The following is a 17,875-nucleotide window of genomic DNA, read 5'->3' on the forward strand; positions in this document are numbered from 1 at the left end:
TGCTTATGTTCATTCCAGTAGTGAATCCCCATCATCGTTTTCATCTAGTGGAAGCTGCACACCCACGAGAGCCCACGATTCATGGTCAAGGTCTTCAACACAGAGTTCTACCACTGGCTTGTCTACAGAGAGGAGCTCAGTTTATTCCTGGAGAGATGATGTATGTCTCGGAATTTTTTTGATGATACCACGATTATAAATTATGTGAAGAATTGCCTTCTTAGGTTCAAAACAAAAATCTTTTTACCATTTACAGAAGCACTACCAATTATATCCATCTATATGCATACATATGTATATATAAAAGTATTTACAGGTTACCGTGTAAAAATTTTGAAGTACCAAAATATAGGAAAAAAAAAATTGCTCGTAATTTTATAGCCCAGAGTCTTAGCTGTTAATAATTTTATTTTTCCCACCCTCTCACCCTCTTCCCATTATGTTATGTATGACTCCTTGTACAGTATCTATGGCAATTAGGAACTCAAATAAGAAAAGAATTTTGGAAAAATAAAAATTGTGAAGCGTCTCCATGATTAGGGGATTTCTCCACAATATTCTAAACCAGATGTTTTACTTTTATTTTCTAACCCTAGAGGGAGTCATTCATTTTAACGCTTCTTGGTTCTTTGTGAGAGTGGGACTCTTAGCCAGGTGAGCTTTAGCTACAGCTCCAGCTTTGCTAAGGACTTTGCAGGCTCCACAGTCTCCTTCCTCCTTATCCCTGCAGTGTCCCAGAACATAACTCTCTAAAACCCATGTGATTAAGGCAGAGCCTCTGGATGGCACCTGGGTGTTCTGTTTCTATCTCCTTGTTTGCTGTATTGTTTTTTTTTTTTTTTTAAGAACCCTTCTCCACTCCTCATGGTGCATCTGAATCTACTTACTCATGTAGTTAGATAGCAGTGAGCCTCAAAGAAGTGGGAAGTCACAGGGCATGGGAAGGATCTGGAAGGGAGTCATCTCATCACTCAGAGGACTTTTTCAGATGTGACTCCCTCACTTAAGATTACCTCTTCAGCATCTGCCTGCCCATGCACTGCAAACCCTCTCACATCCTTTTTCCCTGAAAAGACTGAGAGCCATTAATTCATCATGTCCCGATTCTGGAATCCATTTATTTATTTATTTATTTATGAATGACAGTGGAATGCATTACAATTCTTATTACACATATGGAGCACAACTTTTCATATCTCTAGTTGTATACACAGTATATTCACACCAATTTGTGTCTTCATACTTGTACTTTGGATAGTAATGATCATCATATTCCACCATCATTAATTATCCCATGCCCCCTCCTTTCTCGTCCCCCCCCCATCTATTCCTCCCATGCTCCCTCTCCCTATCCTACAATGAATCAGCCTCCTTATATCAAAGAAACCATTCAGCATTTGTTTTTGGGGGGATTGGCTAACTTCACTTAGCATTGTCTTCTCTAACTCCATCCATTTACCTGGAAATGCCATGATTTTATTCTCTTTTAATTCTGAGTAATATTCCATTGTGTATATATGACACATTTTTTTAATCTATTCATCTATTGAAGAGCATCTAGTTTGGTTCCACAGTTTAGCTATTGTGAATTGTGCTGCTATAAACATTGATGTGGCTATGTCCCTGTAGTATGCTGTTTTTTGTAATATTTATTTTTTGTAGTTGTAGTTGACACAATACCTTTATTTTATTTATTTATTTTTATGTGGTGCTGAGACCCAGGGCCTTGCACGTGCAAGGCAAGCACTCTATTGCTGAACCACAACCCCAGCATAGTAGTATGCTGTTTTTAAGTCTTTTGGGTATAGACTGAGGAGAGGGATAGCTAGGTCAAATGGTGGTTCCATTCTTAATTTTCCAAGGAATCTCCATACTGCTTTCCATATGGCTACACAAATTTGCAGTCCCACCAGCAGTGTATGAGTATACCTTTTTTCCCATATTGTCACCAACACTTATTGTATCATAATAGCTGCCATTCTGACTAGAGTGATATGAAATCTTAGAGTGGTCTTGATTTGCATTTCTCTATTTGCTAGTGCTAATGAACATTTTTTCATGTATTTGTTGATTGATTGTACATCATCTTTTGAAAAGTGTCTGTTCAGGTCCTTGGCCCATTTATTGATTGGGTTATTTGGTTTTTTGGTGTTTAGCTTTTTGAGTTCTTTATATACCCTAGAGATTAGTGCTTTATCGGATGTGTGAAGGGTAACAAAACTACAATTATCTTATATTAGACAAAAGTGCCAAGAGCAAGGCATTGGAGAAAAGATAGCCTCTTCAACAAATGGTGCTGGGAAAACTAGAAATCCATATACAACAAAATGAAATTAAACCTTTATCTCTCACCATGCACAAAATGCAACTCAAAGTGGATCCAGGACTTAGGAATACAACCAGAGACCTTGTGTCTAATAGAAGAAAAAAATAGACCTTAATCTCCATTGTGTGGGACTAGGCCCCAACTTCCTTAATAAGACTCCTGTGGTACAAGAATTAAAATCAAAAATCAATAAATGGGATGGACTCAAACTAAAAAGTTTCTTCTCAGCAAAAGAAACAATCTGTGAGGTGAATAAAGAGCCTACATCTTGGGAGCAAATCTTTACCCCTCACACATCAGATAGAGCACTGGGATTCTTTAAGTACAAATTTTCAGGAAATTATCCAGGGAAAGTCTTATGACTTCTATTTGTAGAATTTAAAGTATTCTAGCTGGGTGAGGTAGCTCACATCTGTAATCCCAGCATCAGAAGGCTGAGGCAGAAGGATCATGGGTGGCTGAGGCAGAAAGATCATGAGTTCAAAGCCAGCTTTAGCAACTTAGCCAGGTGCTAAATAACTCAGTGAGAACCTGTCTCTAAATTTAAACATAAAATATATAGGCCGGGGCTGGGGATGTGGCTCAAGCAGTAACGAGCTTGCCTGGCATGCAGGGGGGCTCTGGGTTCAATCCTCAGGACCACATAAATAAAATAAAAGATGTTGTGTCCACCGAAAACTGAAAAAAAAGTATTAAAAAAATTCTCTCTCTCTCTCTTTAAAAAAAAAAAATATATATATATATATATACACATATATATATGTGTATATATATATGGGCTGGGGATGTGGCTCATTGGTTAAGCACCCCTGCGTTCAAACCTCTACATCTTACAATGACTTTTTCATTTCCTTTTAAAAATTTTGGTTACTTTTTTTTTTGATAGAAAATATTTGCAAAAGCAACAAAATGAAAAAAAAAAGAGAGAAACAAAAGTGAACCTTCTCCCATGCCCCAGCCACCCAGTCCCCTCCTAGGAAACAAATTATTATTAGTTTTTCTCTTATTTTCACTTTAAAAGCAATAATTTGGTTCCCCTATGATCTGGGAATATAGTTTGTTTTCAATTTGAGAGAATCAGATTTAACACATAAATCAAGATGGCTATTTTGGGTCAAGTGTGTCTAGCTGAATGTGCATTTTATTGCTTTCAATTGCAGATTAGATTTCAGATTCACATACTCCTAGAAGAAAACATGGCTAGGTCTCTGTGATTATAAGTTATGTGAAGAATTGCTTTCTTAGGTTCAAAACAATATCTTTACCATTTATAAAAGCATTCCAATTATATCCATCTATATACACAAGCCTGTGCAGGGTTGTTTCTCCCAAACACAGTAATGTTTATGTTAGTAATATAATGTTCCACTTCTTGGCTGATAGGACTGTTAGCTTCCAATAGAGACCATCTAGGGTTGCTGAGAGACTTTCTCAAGTACAATTCATTACAGCTGAAACTGTTCAAGCCATCAGGAAAAATTAATATGCTGATCTCACCCTAATAACCACACCTCTTAGGACAACTAGGATTTTTTTTTTCTACGCCATTGATGAAAAGAAAGTTGACGACCCTTTCTTCAAAAGTAATTTCTTTTTCCCAGGTATAATTAGAAGAAAAAAATAACCTATACTTTGCAGGTGTGCTTAAGCACAGCAGGCTCAACTATGTGAGGGATCTAGGTCTGTGTACGTGTGTGTTTGTGCATGTGTGTGCACATGTGCATGCAGATATCAGGGTATGTGGGGGTCTGTGCATCCATCTGATGCCTTTGTTCATATGTGTACCTGCGCCTCTGTGTCTATGAAAAATTTCAAATAAGGCTCATAAGTCATGAAAGAAGTGATCTCTTTCATAGTTAAGGAATCTGAGGCTCGAAATGAGATGCAATTAATTCATTAGAAAAGTCAGAGTTGGAGCACCGACTACAAAGCCCACATTCTTTTTACCTTATAATACTTCTTACTATATCATAGATTTGAAAATGCTTTAAATATCATTGATTGTGAAAGCTATGTTTCTATGGCTCTTAGGGTTCAATGCGCATTTCTGTTTCAGGAGTTTGACAAAGCCAATGCACAGAAAGTGCAGCAGTTGTTTTGGGAGGTCGAGGAAATGCTATTTGAGGGGAAAGTAAGCCCTCAGACTCAGAATCTAGTGACTGAATGTGGTGAATGGGCAAGAAGATCCCTCCATCTAAGGTAAGCATATCCTCCATAGAAATTCTCTGGAATATGTTTTCAAACTAATCACTTCTGATCTGGGTCTATACAATCAATACATTTTGTTGGAAGCCATATATAAATTATGGGTTTGTTTGAACCAACATAGGAGCTGCTTTTCTGGGAACTCCTGGATGAAATTCCCCAGTTTGAGAAAGCCCAGATCATGCTGTTTCCCTGTCTTAGCTCACAGCATTAATATCAACCCCTCTCACCCTGAAACCTATCCCTGCTTTTGATGTACTCCCCTTAAATAAAGAATTGGAACCTTTTTCAGTCCAGTTCCTATCAGGACTGGAAGACCCGTCAGGCGCTAATCTCTGGCTTTGTCTTTATTTCTTACTAATTATTTCAGATTGTTTATCTTCCCAGTGGCTCACCCCCCCCACCCCCCCACCCCCGCAGCAGGAACCTACTCTGCTGGGGTGCTGGTCACCTTGAAAGCACTTGCTCAATCAAAATACCTATCCAGAGCACAGTCTTTTACTGATAGGTGCATCTTTTGCCATGGTGCCTGAGCAGATACAGACACCTGACAGTATTCAGGTGCTTCTTAATTTGTGAGAAGCAAATCTAGCTCATTCAGAGAAAGGTACTATATATGCAACAAGTGCAAGAATATTAGATGTGGTCTTTGACCTTCACATTTACTCTTTATGAGCAGCAGGTGATTGTCAGCGCTGAGAACAACCTGAGGGGCTCCTGTGGGCAGAGTATTTGCAGAATGACTGGATAGGTGAACTTTTCTATGTCATCATTGTTCCTGATGTAAAGAGGGTCATTTATTATTTTTTAAATACCAAAGGTAGAGAATATAGATTGGGTCTGATGGGAAGCTTTGCTTCCTGTCATTCAGCCAACCTACTTAGGGGAAAGTCCATTTCAGTTATCCCAAGTTCCTCCACATTATATCTGGGAAGAATGAATTAGAACATTCAAATAAGTGCTCATGAATTTTCTAGTTAGCTTGACTAGGAAACTTTAGAAAAAAACCCTAAGCAATATATTTTTTCTTTCTTTTCAATCCTTCCTGAATCCCTACCTTAAAGTATATAATGTGTCCATAGATGTTAATTATACATGTGTGCTTTTCTGGGAGTGGCTTACCTTCCAAAAAAATTCAGGAACTCCAACTTGATTATCTTACTGTTCTTTTACATTGTTAGGATAAAAAGGAAGGAGGGAAAATGGAAAAAGAAAAGACTGCTAGGTGTATAAGCTTAGTGCATATATTTATATGTTTTTATTCATTAGGTAAATGTTAGTTAACACATAGAGGGGGTTTCATTGTACTCTTCCTTGCCCTAGGCACCAAGTCTGATATGCTTTATCTCCAAGCCAGCTCATCAGTCCTGCAAAGTAAATAAACAGGCAAATAACATCGGTGGCCTAGAGAGCCAGCGCACTGTGCCTTGGAATCTAAGTCTCTGGCCAGAACAGACTGTCTCGGCTTCCCAAAGCTCAGGCTTTTTCTCTGACACCATGATGCTTCTCATGTGCCAATACACACTACATCATGTCATATCCATGCCTTCAAAAACATTATTGCATCCTACCTTTGCAATCACATAGCATTTTTTCCTTGTCTACTCCATTACTAACTCTTTACTGTCTTTCCATTACAGAGTATTAGGAAGACAGCTTATCCTGCCAACTGATGAAGGGTTCCAACACTTGCAGGGCAATGTGCCTAGTTCTGCTGGCCACAAACCCTTATCTGATGCCCCAGAATGCAGCAGCAACACCCACCAGTATGTTGATATATGTTACTTCCAAAAACTATCTGTTACTGCGTTTTAGTTATCCTTTTATATGTTTAACTCATCCATGGGCTTTGGTTCCACCAAATATTCAAATTTAGATTTCAATGCAGGACAAATGCGGAGAATATTTTCACAAGATGCTTCTGATCCTAAATTAATTATGCTTGAATATATGCATACATGTAAAATATTTATGAAATACAAACACATGCATATAGAAATTAACTTCAACTTTTATTCCAAAGGCACTGTGAAAGCCAGGCTAAATGCAAAATCAAAAACTGCTTCATTGTGATAGAAGAGATAGCCTCAAGAAAATAGCAGAAGTAAAGCTTTATCCTATTTTTTGGCTTACCAAAAAGTTTTGTTTGGTTGGTTTTTGTAGTGTTTGGGTTTGAGTTATGTTTGTTTGTTTTGTTTTATTTTTTTTTTTAATTATTGTTTTTTGCCGGGGATTGAACCTAGGGTCTCATGTATTCTAGGATATTGCTCTAACAGTGAGTTAAACCCCCACCCTTTTCATTTTTATTTTGAGACAAGGTATCTGTAATTTGCTGCAGCTAGCATCAAGCTTGCTATCCCTCAGCCTCAGCCTCCTCAATAGCTAGGATTACAGGTACGCACCACCACTCCTGGTTTATAGATTTCAATAAATATCTTTATTCCTTTTACACCTATTTGGCATTGAGCTGTGGTACTAGCAAAGAGGATATAGACATATAAAATAATTTAGCCTTTTAAGAAGCCTTTAAGTTTTTTTTTTAATGATGCTTGTGTTAAAATGCTTTTAAGGATCAGTTTTTGCAAATGTAATAGTTAATGATTTTTAAATTTGAGGTTCTGTGCTTTATGGCCACTTTAAAGATCCGCCATGTTGGTGCATGTGTTACATTCTTGTTGTTCTACAGAATCCCATATAGGATGTTCTTTTCCCATAGGTTGTGCATCTCTGGTTCTCAAATAATCCCAGCCACACTCTCAGCCTCTGCCCTGCCAGGCCCTGTAGGCACAGGGACTGCCCACCTCACAGCATGTTCATCCCTGGAAGAAGAGGTTTACGATATGGATGGAAAAGTGGAAGAATATTTTGCTTTTGACAAAAAAGAGGAGTAAGTAGAATTTTGTTTGACATCCACTTCATAGTATAATAGTTTGACATTTATTTTTATTACATGCTCATTTTGTGTTTTGTATATTTTTTATTTTATCTAAAAGATTTCTATTCTTTTGAGAATACTGTACTCCCCAAAGAGTTCAGATTCCTAACAGGAAGTATATGTGCTAGAGCGGTGTTTCCCTGCCTTCTTGACTGGATGGCACAGAGAGGAAACAAGAGCTCTGACCAGCATGCTAGTGAAAACAGACAAGGCCACCAGGCTCTCATGCCCAGGGACTGTAGGTTCCTTACCAAGGGCAAAGGGAAAGTTCTAGTCTCTGTACTAAATGCATATTTTGTTCTTAAAGCTACAAGTGTTGTAGGATAGCAATTTGCTTCAATTGAAAATTGTTACATTAAAAAAAACAACTAGTTGCCAAAATAAGTCTTAACAAATTTAAAAAGGATGAAATATCAAACATCAGTAACAGGATGAAAACTGGAAAATTCACCAATATGTATAAATTAAACAATAGATTTTTGAATAGCTGATGGGTCAAAGAAGAAATCAAAAGGGAAAACAAGAAAATTATCTTGAGACAAATGAGAATAGATATATACCTTACCAAACCTTATGTGATAACAAAAACAGTTCTGAGGAAAGTGTAGAGCAATAGATGCCAACATTAAAAAAAAAAAAAAGAAGAGATATATCAAGTCAGCAAATGAACTTTATACCAGAAGGAACCAGAGAAAGAAGAACAGAGTAGAGGAAGGAAATAACCCAAATCAGAGTAGAAATAAATAAATCAGAGACCAGAAAAAAAACAACAGAACAGATCCATGTAACTGAGAGTTGTTTTTTATTGTTTCTTTTGGTTTTTATCCTCTAGCTCTATTGAGGTATGATTGATAAAAATTGTGTATATTTTTTAAAAAGTGTGCTGTTTAAAAAGAATTTTACATTTATTTGTATATGTATAAATATGCATATGCATGCATGTCAGATGATAGAATAACTTTAGAATGGATAGATAGAGAGATTGGGAGAGAGAGAGTAAGTTACTTTAACTTAAACATGGATACCTCTAGTGATTACACTGGGTTTTCATTCTTAGTGGTGATGAACGTCTTGAACGGAAACCAGCTCACCGTGGCAGGAAGTGGCATAAACATGGACTTCCTCCTATTTCCCCTCATGACTGTATCAAAGATGCTGTGGCAGCAGAAGTGTTTGATCATGTCTGGAAAAATGTGGTAGAAATATTAGAAGGACTGATTAGAAAACACTGGGAAACTACACTTAAAGGTACTTATTTGCAGAATTTGGCCACCTGAAAAGATAAAAAAAATGGGCTTTGTGCTCCCCGCCGCCCCCACTTGGCTTCACCTAGAACAGGACTGGGGTGGGAAGACAAGTGGTTTTCTACCTTTACTCTCAGGTGATCTTTAATCATTTCCAAAAGGACATTGTTGTTTTTTGAGTTACAAAAATAATACCTTTGCACTCTGAAAAAACAAAAACAAAACTCAGAAATGCACAGAAAGAAACTGGAAGTCACATTATCTTATTGTGGTTAAACCAAAACAAAACTTCACCTAACTACTCTCTAATAAGGAGGATATTTATTTTTAATTATTGATGGCATGATTTATAGAGTAAAATATGAACATAGCTAACCTAATAATCACTTCGTTTATCTTCACTTAAACATATAAAATGTTCTCTAAAGCATCTAAAATGGAGCAGAAACAAATCATGGTAATATTGATGGTGGACTTTGATGACTAGTTTTAGGTATTTGATACAATGGGGCAATAAACATGATAATTCTAATGCTGTTCTTTTTCCAGCCAAAAGGATTAGTCAGGCTTTTATAAAACTCTTGAGAATCTATTTTTGCTCCATTATATAATCTCTGTTTTGCTACTAACCATTGGAATGATGGTATGGTAACCAGTTGGTTCATGGGGTCTCTGCTCTCTAGTGCATTGCTCTTTAATTGATGGGCTATAACTTAGATTTTTGGTGACTCAAGAACAGATGTTTTCTTTGCAGAGTGAATTTATTTGTCTTAGGTAATCTGATGTTTCTCATAATATTGATTTTTCTCTTGACACAGAAGGGAAAAAACAGAAAGAAAAGTTGAAAGTCTCTGAAAATAGACCCTCACAGGTACTCCTTTCCCAGCTGAGCACTGATGTGGCCAGCGTCCCCCCATCCAGGAGTTCTGAAGCTCGCAGCTTGCCCATGGCTTCTCATCTTAATCTACCCCAGGTAGATGCATTTACATCCTGTTTCCCTTTTGTTTTTACCTTAGTTTTTCAAGAACACCATTCTATTGAATTCAATTATCAAAATATTTAATAGTGTTTGTCAACAAGATTAAAATATAATGTAGTTATTTCATGGTGTTTATTTAATAGCACCACACATGCTCTATGAGATACTAGTTTGAGATGTGAAATTATTTTCGAAATTTTGTGAGAGGGGGGAAAAATGCTTTCCCCTAAGTTTGTAGAAGTTTTGAAAGTTATAAATGGCCTCCTTTCCTTTCACCAAAGTAACAAAAGAATTAATGAGTGTTCATTAATGAGAATTACTTGGGTTCCTTAAAGAGTTAGTACTTGTATTAATTGCACCATGTTAGTTGTTTTGAGGAGATATGGAGATGAATAAAACTGGGTCCCTGACCTAGTGAAACAAAAATTATAACATAAGGTCAGATGCATTATCTTCTGTGAGGAATGAGCAAAAATAGGCATGGTAGGAGAATCCAGGAGAGATTGATTCATCCTGATTAGAGGATGGGGTTGATGTTGGACACTAGAGCTGAAATCGGAACAGAAACATGAACAAATGAGTAGAACTTTTGTGGCTAAGAATTTTGGGTGGGCCACTTCAGGCCAGGCAAAGGCATGGATGCATGAAAGATAGATGGTTTAGGGCAATGATGGACTGAGGATTTAGATAACAGCAGACTGGGAACAGCAGGGCATGGTGGGGGAAAAAAAATGGGGCTTTGGAATCAGGAGGTCTGGGCTGAGTATTATTTTGGACATGTTAACTTCCTGAGCTTTAAACTACTTATCTGTGTAACAAGGAGAATAATACGCTAAGATATGGTTGTGAGGATCAAATTCTAGAAAGATGTGAGAAGTTTGAATTAAGATTTATAACCATATATAACCACCTGATACACTGTTCTTGAATTTCATGCTCATTCATAGATCTAGTAGCAGGTGAGGCTGGAAAGGATGGGCCTGTTCATGGGAGATCTTGGATATGCTAGGGAGTTTGGACTTCATGTTCCACACAGACCTTCTTATGTGGGAGACCAGAGAAAAGGAATCAGACAAGATTCCTGGTCTTGAGCTATGTGCCATTTACAGACCAGTTGGAAGGAGTCAAGCCATACTGAATGCATGTACACACACACACACCACACGTGCGCATGTGCGTGCACAGAGCCAATATTATTGATAGTAATGAGAATGAGAGTTCGAGCTTTGCTTATTAGAATCCAACTTTGAAACTTGATGATACCATTCATTAGCATTATGATCTCAAATCAGTCATTTTCTCTCAAAATCTCAACTTTAATATGTTACCTATGCAGTAGGAAGCTGTGAGAATTAAAGGAGATATGACACTTATTATAGTGTGTAGCATGGAATAGGCACTTCATAACTCTTAGCTTTTATTATAATCAGATGCTAATTACCTCTAATGTATTATATTTTATAATAGATATGCTTTAGCTCATAAGTGCTGTAGGGTTCAGAGGAAAAATATACCTTTTACAAAGTAGAATAAGACATACACCAATTCCTAAATGATAGTAAGATTTGTTAAACTGAAAAAATACAAAAAGAGGCACACTTAACATAGGTGCAAATAAGCAGAATGCCTGTGTAAGACTGGCAAAACTCATCCCTGAACAGGGCTTGTGGTTTGGGGAGCAGTGAGTTAAACAGTATCTAAGCCTTGCAGCCTTATTTTGCTTTCTAGAGTAAGGGCTTTACAATAAGCTTCTTTGCTTTTTACTGTTTGAGAGAAACTTTTGGAGTTTCTGCCTGCTTCTTGTAGTTTTTGGTCTCTTCAAACTGCTCTGATAAGTTCAATATAGTATTTTCCACTTTGTTTAGTATGCAGTATAAAATATGGTCCCTTGATTATTTTTTTTTAAAATTTAGCCAGTTTGTACCATTTGTTTTCTGAAGATTTGACAGGCATTGATGATTGGAATATTGTTTTACTCTTTTTTTTTTTTAACTTTTCTCAGATTCATCGCTTCTCCAACAATTTCTACAGCGATTTGAATGGTGTGATGACAATTCAAGCAAAACCACTCCAGCAGAGACCTATGTATTTTGTGGATAGAACACAGTACGTATGAGGAAGAACCCAACCACTTCCCTATGCTGGAAATGCTAGAACAGGAAGTGTTTATGTATATACACTGCAGGAACATGGGACAGTGAAAATCCCATTTAACTCCATGCTCAGGATGTGCCTGAGCATACCCCAGAGGAAGTACAGCCAGGGTAAAAGCAGGCTCTTCTGACATCAATCACAACATAATTCCTGTTGCATTAAGAAGAGATGAGAAAAGCTCAATGCAGTTATGAATTTCTAAGCTTGTGGGCTTCGCTACCATTTGATTACAAACAATGAAAAAGTGACATTTTTGTTCACCTATGAATTTATTAGTATAGAAATGGAAACAATAGTCTGTCCATTCATTTAACAAGTACCTCTGGGAGTATGTTCTGGGTACCAGGCACTATAGTGCGTGACACAGAGGAAGGTACCAAGAGTTGTGTTCAGTCTTCTCATAGTACTTACATCTGAGCAACTAACTGGAGTTTTCTCCCCTAGAAATGAACAAGAGGACAAATCATCTAGTATGGGCGCCAGTGCTCCGTCCTCTACACGGTTCCGCCTGGCTAGAATCTCAGATACTCACAGATTACAGACTTCTGCCAGGAAAATACCAGCGCACCGGAGGCTGCCTTCTCTTACTTCAGATTCACAGAGAATAAAAACCCCCAATATGTACAGTGATGAAATTCTTAGGGGAACAAAACTGTAAGTCTTGTTTCTTTATCTTGGTAAACAAAAGGTCATAGGGCAGAGACATTGTCAATTAGGATTGATGGATTATTCTGAACAAAGTATCCTCTATCAGATTTTATTTAGATGCTTTTCTTCCAAGTTCATTTGAGTATTCAACACTAATTTTGTTCCAATAGTTGTATGTAACTGTGTACATACATTTATTTATTTTATTAATGAAATTTCATGTATTTTCATTATTATCTTAGTTATTCCTCACTACAAACCTTTCCAGTGGTATTCATATTATCTCAAATCTAAGATGAAGAAACAGGCTGAAAGAAGTTGAATACTTGCCTAGGATCATCATCACAGCAGGAAGGCAGAGCTGGGGACAGCCACAGTGCTCTTGGCTTTGGAGTCCGCCCTAGGCCATAGACTTTCTACTGTAAGGGACTGAGCTTTAGAGGAGTTGAACTGAAATCCCCTTCAGGAGCTGGTGGGTTGAGCAGCTTCCAACTATTAATCACCAGACTCTCAAAAGATGCATTTAGAGCATCATTTGCAACTTTTTGTTAGACCACCTTTCTTTTACAACTGATATACATCAGGCACTAGGACAGATATTCCTGGTGGTATTTGGATCTCTTCTGTTCATGCTTTCAAGTCATCTCTCCCACCTTCAGTCTCAGCGTGGCTGCCCCCCACACCTGATTCAGCTTATGCCCGTGTCAATAGCACGGACCGCTCTCTCCTCTCTTCCAGTCTTCCAGGGCTCCACTATCAAACTTTCATCAGTTTGACGAAAGTTTGATAGTGGAGCCCTGGATACCTCCAATTGTACATTCCTTCCATGTTTTGGCCCCTCTTTCCATAGAGGAGAATTTTTAAAGTTTTTTTCTCCCACTATTAACAATGCTAGGGACCTCTTTTAGACTATTTTCCCTAATTGTGCTCCAATCCTGGGAATTCAAATATCACAGATAGACTGTCTATCTGTATGTATAGCAATGCTGGCTTTATGCAGAAGAGTAAAATTTTTTGCCTTCTTTGAGGGGATCCCTCTCACCCTCTTTGACTATGCATAACTATTTCCTATTAGTTCTCTTCTCCTCTTTAATTCTGGGCAACCTTATCTTCCTTTGCCTCACAAACACACCAGCCATGCATGGTTTGATATGTTTATGGTCTGTCCTCTGCATTTTTTTTTGTGTGTGTGTATGTGTGTGTGTAGTGGTCCTGAAATTCAAACTGAGGGCGAATTTGTGCCACTTGGGCACTCTACTCATGAGCTACAACCCCTGCCATTGACTTCAATTTTATGAAATAAATTTTTCTCTAACTATCAAAGTACCAAACACCCTGGAACATGTTGAAAATATAAAAAGTATGAATAGAAACCAAAGATCACTTGTATGTTTCTCACACAGAAATATAGAAATGACAATGGTTGGTAAAATTTCTGTCAGCTTTGTCTAGGATTATATTTTTTCTTTCCTTCCCATTGTCTTTTTCCTAACACCACCTTACTGTTGTGTAATATTGCGCTTTTTTGTAGACTTTTTTTCACTTAACATTATATCATTTATATTTCAGTTCTCAAATATTTTTAAAAGCATGATTTTAATGACTACTCATCATGTGGGTATATCATAATTTATTAAGTATTTCCCTATCTATGAAATTTCACTCTTTTCTATATTTTCATTTTGATGATGTGCAGTGGAGATAATTTGATATCAGTCTCCAAAAAGATATCCTTAAATTCTTTCCTAATGATACAATCCTAGAAGGAAAATGAACAGGTCAAAGGTTATGGATATTTTTTAGGTTCTTGAAATATTTTGCCAAAGTACTTCCTGCAACAGTTGTACAAATTTATAGTCCCACTGGCAATATAAGTCTCCTTCCCCTCGGTCTCTAAAGTTGAGGTCCTGCATATACTTTTTAAAAACTTTATAGCTTTATAGGTTAAAAAGTCTCCTACTATAACTTTCATGACTTTGTTATTAATGAATAAATAATTTTGAATCTGTTTCTAGAATGTCTTATCTATTCCTGTGCAAAAACCAATTTAATTTTTGAATGTTATTATCTGATAGGGACAGTCTCCTGTCATTACTCTTCTTTTATTAGAATTTAGTCAGTGGCTGATTGACAGCCCCTGCTAAATAGGGGCAATGTGATTTGACCCACTGATTTGGTACAAATTTAAAACAAATAATCTTTACAATCGAAGTGTCAAATTTAAACAGAGCATACACATTGGGCATCATAGTGTTAAATCTATAAAGAATGTTGGAAAACTGAAATCTTCGTGATATTTAGTTTTCCTACCAGAGAATGTCTTTTTGCCTCTAATTTCATATCACCTTTTTATGACTTCACATAAAATTCTGTATTCTTCTTCATCTAAGCCCTGTGCATTGATAATTAATTGTGCCTCTTATGGATTATGCTTTTCTTAAATATATATAAGTCATAATATATATAATTTCATTGATCTCTAATTACTTGTGTTTTCAATAGCTGGTCATAGGAAGGAGCTAGATCTTCAATTTTTTCTTCGATCTGTACAGTTCCCAGTGTGGCTGAGCATTTGGGTGATCCAGATTGACAGCCACTGCTAAATAGGGGCAGTGTGACTGGAGCTGCTGGTCCCTGTCTCATCTCCCATCTCCCTGAAGCATGGCGTGTTTTCCTTGAACATTGCTTTTGGAAGGCAGATCGTGATTGGCAGCTCAGATTGGAATTGCCTGCTAGGGGCTGACCCCTCCGCACTTGGGTACTCAGATGCATGTTGTTGTGTTCACAGGCAAACTGGCCTAGACCATGTGTCTTCCGCACCGGTTCAAACCTCCTGGAGCAGGTTGCCCCCAATAGGCTCGGAGGCTGGGGAGCAGATCACAGCTGTTTCCGGATCCCGCTCTGTTTCTGTAAGACAGATTTCATTATAAGTGCAACCGTTTTAGTTAATCTGTGGGAAAACAAGTAAACCAGAACAATCCTGGCACTTCTAAGAGAAGTCAGAACATAAGAGAATGCTCTTCTTGGCTGCATCCAAAATGTCTTCATAATCCACTTCTAGAATATAAATGGCTCATGAGACTTTAGAGGGGGATGATATAAAAATTGGTCTTGAGCTAAAACAGAAAGTTCAGGTGTCAAGGAGATAGACAACGAAGAAAAGAACATGGAGATTAGGACAAGGGACAGGCAGAGCCATGTCTCCATCCTGCTGTGCAGACACACTGATTTGGTACAAGTTTGCTTTCATCTCCCTGAACCTTAGTTTTTTCATCTATAACAATTCCTGTCTCAAGAAATTGTTAGAAGGATTAGATGAACGCATACATTTTAAATGTACGATATAATGACTGACGTAAACTAGGAGCTCAGTAAATTATTATCCCTGTCAATTTTTTTAAACCTTTTTTATTCATTTATTGTATGTGGTGCTGAGGATTGAACCAGTGCCTCACACGTGCGAGGCAAGCGCTCTGCCACTGAGCCACAACCTCAGCCCTACCTTTATCATTTTTATCAGCTCTCATTTTTGCAGCTGATTTTTGCCATATTTATTGCAGTACAGAGGCAGTGTCTTTCTCACTCAAGCTCAGTGCACCCATGCTCTTGGTAGTAGGGGTAACCAGGTTTCTCACAGATTTACAATGATCCACACGCCTCACTCTGAAACAAGTAATTTGTGTCTTTTGTAGGAAACATGAAAGGACGACCGTTACAGGAGCATAGGGCAGAAAGAGAAAAAAACAAAACAAAACAAAACAAAACACTAAGTTAGGGTTTTCTCTCACATTCTTTTCTGCCACCTTAATCACAGCAATAGAACCTGTCCCCAGAAGGCCAGAGTGGCAAAGCTTGAATGTGTAACCTGAGGATGAAATAATAAAACAAGGCAAACGCTTCCCAAGCCCAGAATTGCATTTCTAACATAATTTACTGTTAAGAATTTTGTGTGGTTAAGGTTTTTGATACCTATTTACCTATTATGGCATTACCTTTTGGGGGGACTGATGTAATTAAAACATGTGGATATTTAGAAGTCCTTGTATTTGGCAAATTGAAATAAGTATTTTAAAGTAAGTAACTCACTGAATAAATAAGTGAATGATTGAAGCATCCAGAGATGTTGTTTTGTCTTTCTAAGGAATGTATTATTCTTCATTCAGTACAGGGGAAGGTATCCCCAAAACCACGTGTCAAGTGCAATGCCTGATGGCATAGAAAGATCCCCTCTTCGAGAAAAAACCATTACCCTGGAACAACTTTCAAGGCCCAACACAACCCATACATTCCGGGTAGGTCTGCTGTTAACCATAACTTTGATTAGAACAAAACAAAACACAACAAAAAAGATATATATTTTTTAAATAAAGCTCTTCCCTCATTTTATTTTCTTCTTAACAGTCGGATACACCTCGAAAAGGTTCACTGACACAGATGGAATTTGCTGGTCACACATGGACAGGTCAAAGTATTTTGATAGGTCAGTATTTTCTTTTTTTTTTAACCTAAAACTATTTTTTAGTTTATATATGACAGCAGAAAGCATTACAATTCTTATTACACATATAGAGCACAATTTTTCATATCACTTGTTGTATACAATGTATATTCACACCAATTCATGTTTTCATACATGTACTTTGGATAACAATGATCATCACATTTCACCATTACTTATAACCCCATGTCCCCTCCCTTCCCCTCCAACCCCTCTGTCCTATCTAGAGTACGTCTATTCCTCCCATGCTCCCTCTCCTTATCCCACTATGAATCAACCTCCTTATATCAAAGAAAACATTTGGCATTTGGTTTTTTGATATTGACTAGTTTCACTTAGCATTATCTTCTCTCCATCCACTTACCTGCAAATGTCATGATTTTATTCTCTTTTTATTTTTATTGCTGAGTAATATTTCATTGTGTATATATGCCACATTTTTTAATCCATTCATCTATTGAAGGGCATCTAGGTTGGCTCCACAGTGGCTATAAACATTGATGTGCTGTATTTTGTCAAATGTTTTTTCCATATAGTATGCTGTTCTGAAGTCCTTTGGGTATAGACCAAGGAGAGGGACAGCTGGGTCAAATGGTGGTTCCATTCCCAATTTTCCAAGGAATCTCTGTACTGCTTTCCATATTGGCTGCACCAATTTGCAGTCCCACCAGCAATGTATGAGTGTACGTTTTTCCCCACATCCTCGCCAACACTTATTGTTGTTTGTCTTCATAATAAATAGCTGCCATTCTGACTAGAGTGAGATGAAATCTTAGAGTAGTTTTGATTGGATTTCTCTAATTGCTAGTGCTAATAAACATTTTTTTTCATGTATTTGTTGATTGATTGTGTATCATCTTTTGAGAAGTGTCTGTTCATGTCCTTG

The 17,875-nt window shown here is 37.4% G+C and overlaps 1 protein-coding gene across 2 annotated transcripts in view; it reads left to right on the top strand.

Moving 5' to 3' along the window:
- Window positions 1-17,875, top strand: part of Fam149a (family with sequence similarity 149 member A) — a 54,029-nt gene that overhangs the window by 29,045 nt on the left and 7,109 nt on the right. For both annotated transcript variants that reach the window (XM_021729026.3, XM_013360311.4), the window contains exons 3-13: window positions 19-160; window positions 4,383-4,525; window positions 6,172-6,297; window positions 7,248-7,418; window positions 8,524-8,714; window positions 9,529-9,683; window positions 11,692-11,795; window positions 12,288-12,497; window positions 15,280-15,400; window positions 16,655-16,783; window positions 16,893-16,971. In XM_021729026.3, coding sequence (XP_021584701.2) covers window positions 19-160; window positions 4,383-4,525; window positions 6,172-6,297; window positions 7,248-7,418; window positions 8,524-8,714; window positions 9,529-9,683; window positions 11,692-11,795; window positions 12,288-12,497; window positions 15,280-15,400; window positions 16,655-16,783; window positions 16,893-16,971 — 1,571 coding nt within the window. The remainder of the gene's footprint in view (window positions 1-18; window positions 161-4,382; window positions 4,526-6,171; window positions 6,298-7,247; window positions 7,419-8,523; window positions 8,715-9,528; window positions 9,684-11,691; window positions 11,796-12,287; window positions 12,498-15,279; window positions 15,401-16,654; window positions 16,784-16,892; window positions 16,972-17,875) is intronic.

The sequence above is a fragment of the Ictidomys tridecemlineatus genome, chromosome 14 (genome assembly GCF_052094955.1).
Source record: "Ictidomys tridecemlineatus isolate mIctTri1 chromosome 14, mIctTri1.hap1, whole genome shotgun sequence".
NCBI lineage: Eukaryota > Metazoa > Chordata > Mammalia > Rodentia > Sciuridae > Ictidomys > Ictidomys tridecemlineatus.